This window comes from Trichosurus vulpecula, chromosome 1, assembly GCF_011100635.1.
Source record: "Trichosurus vulpecula isolate mTriVul1 chromosome 1, mTriVul1.pri, whole genome shotgun sequence".
NCBI classification, from domain to species: Eukaryota; Metazoa; Chordata; class Mammalia; order Diprotodontia; family Phalangeridae; genus Trichosurus; species Trichosurus vulpecula.
Window position 1 is genome coordinate 407031729 of NC_050573.1, and position 12385 is coordinate 407044113.

The window sequence follows — 12385 nt, forward strand, 5'->3', positions numbered from 1 at the left end:
CGATTCTGCCAACCCTCTTGAGAGAAACTTGTCACAGGAGTTAAAATATCAAGGAATTGAGAACGAATGATTAGAGTGAATATGTACTTCAGAGGGAAAACAAAAGCCAACAAACAGAAAATACCTCACCCTATGACACTTTAGTTTTAGGTAGTACAACACCAGAAATGATCTTTCCAGATATGGCTGTGAGAAAATATTAAAGTCATCACTAGAATGAATAGTCCTGAATGGTCATTTAAAGATTCTTGCTCCTTCTTTGCTAGTGAGATAAGAGCAAAAGACACATATGCTTTTTATATAACTTATGGATATAAGCTGGTAAAACTGGAGAACTGATAATATTTGATATTAACCTCCTTCCTTTCTTTTTTCTTCCTTCTTTCTTTCCTTTTTTTCTTCCTTTTTCCTCCTTTCCTTCCCTTCCTCCCTTCTTCCCGTCCTCCCCTCCCATCCTTTATAGGATTCATGAATTATATATTTTGGAGAATAAAACTAAACACAGAATTCATCAAGATGTACCCATTTAGATCATTTGGGTGCCAGCTCTGTAGTCCTTGTGCACACTACTCCCAAGGAAGCCAATGGGAGTGTATCAGAGACTTTCTTCAACGGAAGCTCATGATCAACTTGCTTGGTATTTTATATAGTTGCAGAGACAGGACAGGATACAGCAGAAGCCATGCCCTTTGGACTGATCTCCTACCTAAATTTTCTTTTTTTCTGAACAATGAGGATTTCAGTCCAGGGAACATTACTTCTGACAGTACCATCCTTTGCTATGGCATTAAAGCTGTCACTTGTACCTGCTTCACACATCCCTTACTAGACAGTAAGACATGTGCCTTTCACCATCATTTCTCTGCACTTAAGAATTAAGGCAAGTCCAATTCTCCACATTGTGTGCTCCATATGTCACCATGGAAATGAGTAACATTGGACTGAAAATAGCTTTCATCTAACAAGGTTTCTTTGTGTATATCTTTAATGGTAATTTTAAAAAAAATGCTCCTCCCCCATGAAGAAATTGCCCGATTAGGCTTCAGAGAACATGTAGTTGGCTTGCTTGTTGGTTTTCCAGAACCCAAATGACAAACAAGATGAAGCCAATGCCAGGCAAACGCTACAATGAAGTTAAGAAGTTCAAGAAGATACAACACAGTTACTACTATCGATGATTACTTTTTCTTGAACACGTTAAAACATTTTTTTCTGATATATTTATAAATGAAATTTTTGTGTCATTGCATGTGTGCTTGGCTGAAAAACCTCCAGAGCAATCAATAACAAGAGGTCAGTTACAGTGAAAACCTGCTGAAAAAGGGATTTTAGGAGATACCAATTCATGAGTTCAGTAACTCGTTGATCTTTTTTTTCTTATGTTATCGAGTATAATTTGTATAAGAAAAAAAGATCACTGAACTTGTGAATTTGTATATATGTTCCAATTTAACTATATTCCAGCTATGCATATATTCCAATTTTTATGTATGTATACATGTGTATCTGTACATGTATAAATACATACTTTTTTCCAATTTAAAACTATTTCAGGGAAAAAGAGACAATGGAAACCAGAGCCTGAGGGGTTGGGGGAAGGGCGTAATTTGCCTTCCTGAAATAAATGGGAATACAGACTGTAAGTGTCAACTAAGTACACCAGCAAGTACAATCAGACCTTCATTTTTAAAAAAGTTGCTATCACATATTTTCAACTCTAAAATATTTTGAAGCAAGTTTAGTCAATTGGACTTCCTTAATGTTTCACACTAAGGTTTTTATCTGAAAATCAAAGGATTGTGTGCGTGTCTGTGTGTGTGTATGTGTGTGTGTGTTCGTGTGTGTCTGTGTGTGTGAGTGTGTGTACAATTGTTTTGTTATGCTATGTATGCTAATACATGGAGCTGATATGTACACATAAACATTAGCCTGTACATACGCAGACCCAGTCATCTTACCATGTACACCATCCTACTTATACACTATTTTTTGATTCCTTTTTTAAAGTGGTATAGTAGAAAGCACTGGCCTTGGGTCAGGGGAGCTGGGTTCTGCTCCTGACTCTGAGACTTACTAGCTGTGTGACTATAAGCAAGTCTTTTAACTTTTTTAACTATTATCTAAGGCTAATATCCACACTCCTCACCTCACAGTGTTATTGTGAAGAAAGCACTTTGGTAACCTCACCAGTGTGGTATAAATGAATTACCATCATTAACTAAGAAGATAATAAACACAATTTTCTGGTCACTAGGTTTCCCAGTTGTATAATCTTGATTATGGATTCCTTTTCTAGGTCAGGTTTTAGTCCCTAGAAGTTGGTGAATGTGTTTTTATAATATATAACCTGTGTGTAAAATGTTTATCAAAATTCAGACAAACTTTGAAAGCTTGGTCCTTACTGAATGCAATAATTCAATTGCACTTTACTAATACCAGGATTAGGGGCTGACCCTGGAGTCAAGAGGGCCTGAGTTCAAATCTGGCCCCCAACACTTACTGGCTGTGTGACCTTGGGTAAATCACTTAACTCTGCCTCCATTTCCTCATTTGTAAAATGAACCGGAGAAGGAAATGGCAAACCACTCTAGTATCTCTGCCAAGAAAACCCAAAATGGGGTCATGGAGAGTACAACACAACTGAAACAACTTAACAACAATACTAAGATTTTTTTCTAAGGAATTTAGAGATTTTTGTTAATTTTATCTTCAAAGTAGCCTGCAGAGGCAGTTGGAGAAAAGGTTGCTCCCTTTTTAGACTGGGTTATAATTGGGGGAAAAGGCATCCTAAAAAGTCAAATGATTTGCCCAAGGTCATGCTTAAAAGTTTCTGGCACAGGCAATGCTGGACCATCCTTGGCTGGTTTCTGCAATGTCTAGACCAGTGATTTTCACTTTCCAAGGCTGTGGAACCCTTCTGTCTTCTTGTGCCTGCCCCTGGCAAAAGATGGGGAAAGAGTGATGGGTCAGATACCAATTACATAGGACTGTGAGAACAATGCTTTATTTCAATGAACCCCAGGAAGGACTTACAGGACCTGCCTCATGTGTGCCAGGGAACATTTGAGAACCACTGCTCTGGACTACATGCCATGCCTCTGTCTCTATGAGTTCTCCAGTTTGAAAGACTAAGACTCAACTCATGGGTCCCCAGGAACTATGTCCTGCAAATGCCCATTAGGAAATATAGATCTACTTAGGATTGCTTGCTGCTTAACTTTTTCTTGAAACGTGGACCCTATCTCCTAGAAAAAGTCTGTGGGCAACAGGAAAGTTTATCATCTTTCAGTTATATCTCACTGCAGTTGTTGAGTTTAATCAGCTAACTTGGGTTTTTATTTCACTGATATATTCTTGTTTTTTTTTTAAAATCAGATATTCATTGACTTAGCAGAGAAATATCTAAAAGGTGGGATCTTCAAAGAGTTCTGGTGAGGAAGGGTGTCTTGATTCCTAGTCACTTGTGGTAATCTGTCATTTCCAGGCAATGGCAAGACAAGCATTATTTTTTAAAGGAATTCCCTACACCTAAATCAACATCTCCTGCTCCTCTTTATTACTATTATTTTTTGCTGTGGAATTGGCACTCAGGTTTTTGTCAGAAGAAGTTCTGACTCTATATTTATAGCTGCCTTAAATAGAAATACTGCATATCCTGTTCCTTACACACACACACACACACACACACACACACACACACATCAATAATTATGGTGTCTGGGTTTACTAATGCTGGAAATATTTTAATGCATATTTTCTATTGGGTCAAAACTGGGGGGCTGTGACTGACCAGCCATCTAACTACAAAATTGGGCAGGCCTTTCACATTTTATTAAGTCTCCAAAAGCGAATAAGTTACATCTACCTGAATCAATCTCATGTCAGGTTTACGATTGTGGCATGCCCTATGCTGCCTTTGATAGATGGGTGAGGCATTGTGGGTGAAGCATGAATCTTAATCTTGAAAGTAGAAAATGCAATTAAACAGACACTCATAAATATAAGCCACAGCGATTAATTGTGATAAACATTGAACAGGTCTTTTCTAACCCTAACACTAGATACAAGAATAGACTTGGTTTTTCAAATGGGAACATGAAATATTTATAGAGGTGCAGATCATGATGAGAGTCACTGAAAAAAAATGTTTTCCCCCCTTTTCCCACCCACCCTAAGCCCTAAACACTTCCAAGATTCAGTGGCATAGGAAGATCAATATGTTCTAAGATAATATGCCTAATACAATTGGTCTTCTCTATTTTACGCATGGCCATTTCAAACAGCACTATCAAGTGGTGTCTGCTTCTCCTTCCTCAAGGACGTAGTTGAGTTTGATGACCGTGCTGATAAAATCCCCAAGTTCTACAAAATCAGCAGTGACAATGTTGATGCCGCTTTCTCCAGGTTTCTGAGTCCGGACCCAATGCATCATGGCTGGGAGAGCTCTAATGAGGAAACAAGAAAAAGAAGTTACATAGAGATGAAGAACAGAGAGAGAGGGAGGACATATTTCATAGCACTCCAATTCCCAGTCTGTATTCACGGCCAACAAAGTGGGTTTCTGTGTACATGCAGCTCAATCATGGCTACATGAAGTGAAAGAAGTAGAGAAGGAAATCATTAAGCCAATGTCCCTTTGGTGGTAGGCTGTGGCCAAGTCTATACATTTCACAAGGGAAGAGACAGGCCATGGGGAGCAGATGAAACTAAATTCCCGAAACTTTGGAGCATATAGAATTAAAAGCCGTTTTGGAATTAGGGGATGCTGCTGACCAGTGACTCCTGCCACATAGGCAGCTAGATAACAATTGTTTCTCTGTTCCAAGTATAGCAGAAAGGTTTCCAGTGGTAACTTAATGCCTAAAAGTCCCACGATGACATAAAAACACCTAGCCTGGAGGACTATGAAGACAACTAGGTGGCATAATGGATAGAATGCTGGTATTGGAGTGTTGTGACAAAATCTGCAATAAGGAGAAACTGAGGCACAAAGTTCCAAGTATGGTCAATTTATTAGCAATGCTTACAATTGTTAATAAAAGGGAATTGAAGGATCCACCATAGCCAGGGATACCTTGGGCAGCTAGAGTAGCCTTTTTAATACAGTGAAAATATAATAGGTTATATGAGGTGCCAAAAAGTTCTGTGATAAAAATTAAACTAAGACTGTAATTGGTCTACAGCAGAGGTAAAGGGTGGGCTTACATTTAGCTTGACTCACAAGAGAGGATCTCCAGGACCCATGACAATGGGGAAAACACAGAGATGAACAACATCCTCTGGAAAGTCTCATATAAGGCACTTCCCTACACCACAGTGGTTCAGTGCTAGGTAAAACATCTTATGACCAGGGTGACATCCTCCCTTTCCCCCTTCCTGCATTCCGGGTTGAGGCAGATTTGAGTCCAGGCTGTAATCCAGAAGAGTAGGGAAGTTAAACTCTTACAAATTCTATTATTAAGGCTTATACAATGGACTTTGATCCATAAGAATTGATTCCAGTGATTAGATATAATTCTCAATTAATAAATAAGACAAAATAAAGTAGGGTATCATTTTTCAATTTCACAGGAATCAGGAAGACCTGAGCTCAAATCCTGATTCAGAAACTTACTAGTTGTATATGACTCTAGACAGGTCTCTTAACCTCTCTGTGCCTCAGTTTATTCTTCTGCAAAGTGCAAGTTGGATTTGATAAAATCTATGACCCCTATCCAGATCTAAATCTAAGACCCATTGGATTATCGTAGACTTGGTGAGTCTTCTACCTTGAGCAAGCTGCACAAGCCACAATTTGTGTGGAAGGAAGACGAGAAGAGATCAACATTCTACACATGGGAACCAAAATCATTATTATCTCTATATATCCAATCCCTTTGTTTGACAACTGTATCCTTACAAGCTAAGTAAACCTTCTTGGTTTACTCCTTGGTAGTTTGGGGCCAGTCATTTACACATTTCCAATACCTGGTTGTACAATGACTGGCAGTAGTCCTCCTAAGATACTTTTTCCTTTGAGGGGAAATGAATAGACTTAGGCTGTGATCTGAACAGCAACAGGTGGAGGGATTGTCATAGGAAAGGGGGAGCTAGTACCAGGTATCCAACCTCCCAAAGAAAGTTCCTTAGAGCAAGTATATAAGAGCATCTCTGGTGATCCTCTTGCTTTGTGCCAGAGTCCATGGAAACCTCTTCCAAAAAGAGTCACTAAGGAAGGATTGCTGGGTTCTTTTTCTGGCTCTGTAGGGTCTAACAAATGCCCCTTTCTCTAAAACCACACAGCAGGAAGGGAGGGCCAGCCGAATTCTTCATGTCTGCAGAAATCCACAAGGATTTCTCTCAGTAGGCCAGTTTATGCCAATATCCTTTCCAGAGACCAGCTTAATGCTGCCATTTCGTATATAGTATATACAAAAGCAAGAGATAGTATTTGATAGTAGCTCTGTGAAGTCCCCAGTAAACTGTTAAAAGGCTTTCCAGAGACAGAATCTCCTTTCCTTGTTCTTACTTTTCATCCTTGGATTAACCCATTTCAGCGAGTCTTTGTTTTATCTATATTCCATTGGTCTGCTTCAAAAGCTCAACTTTACCCCAGATCACACCAGGTTGCTTACATTGTTGATGAGCTCATCCCATAGCCTCTGTCTAATTGCAGAAATCCTCTCCCTTTGTGTTCTAAAGGGCATTAGCTTCTATCCTCACCCCCATCCCTATCCCTTTCCTCTGCACACTCCCTGGAGCAGCCAAGCCTTGACATGACTTTAGCTGGCTGGCCAGTGGGAAGGTCAAAAATATTCCTGCTACATTGGAAGGGCTTCTCAGTATATGTGTTGTGTGTAGTAGAATCCCTTTGATTTATGTATGAGGAAACTGCTTAAAAAAGTAAAATTGGCCAAATGGAAAAGGAGATACAAAAATTCGCTGAAGAAAACAACTCTTTAAAGAGTACAATTGGACAAATGAAAAAAAAGTACAAAAGCTAATTGAGGAAAACACCTTAAGTGTTAGAACTGGGTAAGTGGAAGCTAATGACTCTATGAGACATCAAGAATCAACCAAACAAATCAAAAGAATGAAAAAATGAAAAAAATGTAAAATACCTCATGGAATAAAACAACTGACCTGGAAAATAGATCCAGGAAAGACAATATCAGAATCGCTGGACTATCTGAAAGCCATAATCAAAAGGAGGATTTGGACAGCATGTTTCAAGAAATTAGGAAAGCTTCCCCGATGTCCTGGAACCGGGGGATAAAATAGGCATTGAAAGAATACACTGATCGCCTCAGGAAAGAGATCCCAAAATACAAACTCCAAGGAATATTACAGTCAAATTTCAGAACTATCAGGTCAAGGAAAAATACTACAAGTGGCCAGAAAGAAACAATTCAAATATTGGGGAGACACAATCGGGATTACAAAGGACTTGGCACTGCAACATTAAAGGATCAGAGGTCATGGGACATGATATTCTGGAATGCAAAGGAGCTAGGACTACAACCAAGAATCACTTACCTGGCAAAATTAATCATAATACATTAAGTGAAAAAAATGCTCATTCCATGAAATAGAAGGATTTCAAACTTTCATACGGAGAAGATGAACTAAACCAAAAATTTGACCTCCAATATTAAGACCCAAGAAAAGTGTAAACATGTAAAAAGGGAAGAGAAAACACAAGGGATTCAATAGAGCTAAATTATTTGCATTCCTTTATGGGAAGATGATACTTGTAATTCTTTAAAATTGTATCATTAATAGTACCACTAGAAGGAACATACATAGATAAAGGGTATGGGTATAATGTGAATTTGAGGGAATGACATAAAAAACCAAGGTATGAGAAATAGAAATACAATGGGTGCAGAAGGAAGGGAGAGGTAGGATGAGGTAAATTATTTCACATGAAGAGGTGAGAAAGACCTATTACAGTGGAGGGGAAGATGGGAGGGTGGGAGATGCGCATCACTTGTACTTTACTCTCATAAGCATTGGCTGAAAGAGGGAATAATATACATAATCAATTCAACATAGTAATCTATCTTGCCTGACAGAGAAGTAAGAGAAGAGGGGGTTAGGGGAGAGGGAAGGCAGTGCTGAGGACTGACAGAATGGAGGGCAGATCAGGGGAGGTGTTAGACAGAAGCAAAACACTGGTGAGGAGGAAAAGGGTAAAAGAAGAGATAGGACAAACTGGGGGAAGAATAGGATGGAGGGAAATACATAGGTAGTAATCATAACTGTTAATGCAAATGGGACAAACTCACCCATAAAATGGAAGAGGATAGCAGAGTGGAACAATAGGTACACAAGACAAAGTATTCCATGGACATAGTAACCTAATGTTTGATAAGCCCAAAGTCCTCAGCTTTTGAGACATGAGTTCACTATTTTACAAAAACTGCTGAGAAAACTGGAAAACAATAGGGCACAAACTAGATATAAATCAACATCTCATACAATGTTCCAAGATAAGGTCAAAATAGGTGCATGATTTAGACATAAAGGGTGATACTATAAGCAAATTAGAAGAGCAAGGAATAGTCTACCAGTCAAAGCTACAGGGAAGGGAAGAATTCATGACCAAACAAGAGATAGAGAGCATTACAAAATGTAAAATAGATAATTTTGATAATGTTAAATTAAAAATCTTTTTCACAAACAAAACCAATACAACCAAGATTAGAAGGAAAACAGAAAACTGGGGAAAAACCTTTACAAGTGCCTTTGACAAGTGTCTCTGAAAAAAGCCTTATTTCTCAATTATATAGAGAACTGAGTCAAATTTATAAGAATAAAAACCATTCTCCAATTGTTAAGTGGTCAAAGGATATGAACAGGCAGTTTTCAGATGAAGAAATCAAAGCTATCTATAGGCATATGAAGAAGTGCTCTAAATCACTTTTGATTAGAGAAATGCAAATTAAATCAACTCTGAGGTACCACCTCATACCTGTCAGATTGGCTAATGTCATAATAAAGGAAAATGATAAATGTTGGAGGGGATGCGGGAAAATTGGGACACCGGTATACTATTGGTGGAGTTATAAACTGATACAGTCATTTCAGGAAGCAACTTGAAACTATGCCCAAAGAGCTATAAAAGTATGCATATCCCTTGATCCAGCAATACCACTTCTAGGTACGTATCCCAAAGAGATCATAAAAAAGTGAAAAGGACCTACATGTGCAAAAATATTTATAGCAGCCCTTTTTGTTGTGGCAAAATATTGGAAACTGAGGGGGTGCCCATCAAATGGGGTAATGACGGAGCAAGTTGTGGTATATGAATGGAATGGAATACTAGTGTGCAATGAGAAATTATGAACAGGCAGATTTCAGAAAAATCTAGAAAGATTTGTACAAACTGATACACAGTGAAATTGTGTGATGCTCAACTATGAATGATTCAGCAACACAATGATTCAAGACAAGTACAAAAGACTCACAAAGGAAAATGTTATCCACATCCAGATAAAGAACTGGTAAACTGATAAAGAACATAATTTTTTTCACTTCCTTTATTCTTTCTGGTGTGTTATTCCCCTTTTGATCTTTTTCTTCTTTCACAGTTATGACTAATATGGAAATATGTTTACATGATAGCACATGTATACACTACTGCCTACCATTATCAGAAAAGGGGAGGGAAGGGAGGGAGAAAGGGAGAAAAATTTGGAACTCATAATCTTGTAAAAATGAATGCTATAATTTTCTTGACAAGTAATTGGGGAAAATACTATTAAAAAAAGAAAAAATGGGAAGGGGAATAAGCAAAATAGCACATAATCAAGGATGTAGTTACAAAGAATAGCTTTAGGAAATGGAATGATTCCTCTTTGCTGAGACTAGAGGTAAAGAAGAAAGAATGAGTGATGGTGCCAAAAATATTTTTTAAACTATGTTCAGATAGTATTATACAAACGTAAAGTGATGGTACTTTGTGGTACGTGGCCAGTTCTTGCTATTCTTCAATCTCTTTAGGTATAGACTCCTCCCTTCAATTCGATTTCAAACAAAAACACATGAGAAAGCCAAGTCAGATCCCCGTTACTCATAGAATGATGCAAGGTATGAATATTTACCAAATATGTTTAGATGATACAGATACTCCTAAGCCACTATAATTATTTGGAACTGATATGCAAGTCCCTGTATTTGCTTGTATTTAACAAGTAAATAGTATGCTGAAGCTTCTGTGCTTAGGAAAATAGAACCTCCCCTGACCATTTTCATTGCATGGAAGCCAATCAAGCTTTAATTCTTGATTTCTTTCATTATCTCCATTAAAAGATGAGTATTTTAATTCCATTTAGTCCTACTCAAATTTCAGTATAACCACTCCTCCCCTCCCCAAACCTTGGTAAATAACAAACACTTTTCTCCTTTTCCTGGAAACTGTTTTGATCTGCGCTAATGATTCTGTGAAGATACAATCCCTTGGGTTGCATTGCCTGAAATTCCTCCTTCCTCAGAGAGAGCTTAGTTTTACATTTGAGAGGTTCCTTGCTGGATTCAGTGTATTATTTTCTAATGTTCCATATGCCTTCATCCAATTTTTAATCTATCTCAAGGGACCAAGTTCCTAAGTGGGGTCTCAGAGCTTGAACACACCCCGAGACATAATAGAGAGGTATTAATCAATTTCCTTGGGAGGTTGCATAGTAGTACTCTCTTCATAACCATGTACAGAGTGGTCCCTGTTCAGCTGGGGAGGGGGCGTGTCAGTCTCTCTGAGAGCTCATATAATAATGGAATACCACCATTGAAAAGCATTATTGTGTTCCTCCAGCTTTCAAGTACTGATTCTCTACTAGTGCTGTTGTATGGTTAGAAGACATGGAGTAGTGTAGTAGGTAACTCAAGAACTTAGTTGAATATGACTCAAAAGCCAATAGAAGCTCATGTTGGAAGTGAACAGGCTATAACACATTATGAACAAGAAGATACAAAGGAAAAGCAGAGTAAAGAACTATCAAAGAAATTCTCAGATGAAAAATATATTAGATTTGTCAGGTGGCAAAAGCAAAAGATGGCAAGTGGACAGTCTTTGGGTTCCACTGGTACCCTTTTGATGTCAAGAACAGGTGAGGAAGACCCTCTATCTATTAGGTAATGAATTATGATAGGATGTAGAGCAGAGTTGCATAGAATGGACAGGCATGAGGAGTGGCTATGATCTATAGTTATTGGAGGGAATGGTCACATCAAGGTTCTATTTGAGCATGTACCCACTTCTTGAGAAAGTTGATGAACTCAAGATGCCAAATAAGAGGTGCATTTTCAGACATGGCCACTGTGGGAATTTGTCTTGCTTAGCTATACATATTTATTATAAGAGCTTTGGTTTTGTTTTTTCAGTGGGGTAGGTGAGTGGGTAGGAAGGAGGGAAAGAGGTGACAGGGATAAGACAGCAAAAAAAAGAAAAGAAAGAAAAGAGGGATATTTAATAGTACATAAGTAAATGTATGTGTATACCTGTATACATATACACATATGTATACGTACATTATATATATATGTAAATATATGTACATATACATATACACCCACACCCACATATTTTTTCCAGGGAACAAAAGAAAGGCCAGAGAGTAGCACAGACAAGCAGGACAGCTTTGAAAGCTAGAGAATGAATTTATTTTACTTAAAAAGAAAAGCAAGCTACACATAATCGAAATCTTCAGTTTCAGGTGCAATACTTTTTTCCCTATTTACTATGTATATGGAAGTTTCCATTTTATTTGGTGCCTGGTAAGCCCAGAATAAAATAAATTAATTTTTAAAAGACACAAAAAAGAATCTGACGTTGTCTTCTTGCCCAAATGTGTTTTCAGTTCTACCAGTTCTTTCAGTCCTGTGGTTGTGGTGTGGCATTAGCCTCTATGTTATATGCAAGACTGGCTTTATCAGCATGAGGATAAACCGAGTCCTCAAAATCAATCAATTTAATGAACTAGTTAAGTTGGTCCAAAACCCCCAGTTTGGTTGATATTTTTAAAGGTTTTAACTATCATAACCATAGATTCAGTTGTAAATGGAGAAACATCCTTTGTCCAAGTTGCAACGATTCTGAAGGAGAGGTTAATCTATGTATATTTTGAGTAGAGTGGGGCATTATGCCTCATTTAATCAATTTATTGTGTTTATTTAATCCAGTTCTCTTTGGCAAAACTTATTAAGTGCCCACTGCATGTAAGACATTCTTCTTGCCCTGATGGTGAGTGTGAGGTCTGCCGGGATTATAACATTCCACTGTGAACTCTGGCCTGCAATCATCACTCACCAAACTCCTATTTGTGCTTTGGATTTGAGAACATTTCTCCATAATCTTCCTCGACCTTTCCATTTCTTGCTTTGCTGGAGATTCTATCTGGTAGGAAAA

At 38.0% G+C, this 12385-nt stretch overlaps 1 protein-coding gene across 1 annotated transcript in view; it reads right to left on the reverse strand.

The window, feature by feature from the left end:
* Positions 1-4288: 4288 nt before the first annotated feature.
* PLCXD3 (phosphatidylinositol specific phospholipase C X domain containing 3) overlaps positions 4289-12385 on the reverse strand; it is a 213248-nt gene continuing 205151 nt past the window's right edge. The window contains exon 3 of the mRNA XM_036736655.1: positions 4289-4445. Within this exon, the coding sequence (XP_036592550.1) occupies positions 4289-4445 (157 nt within the window). The remainder of the gene's footprint in view (positions 4446-12385) is intronic.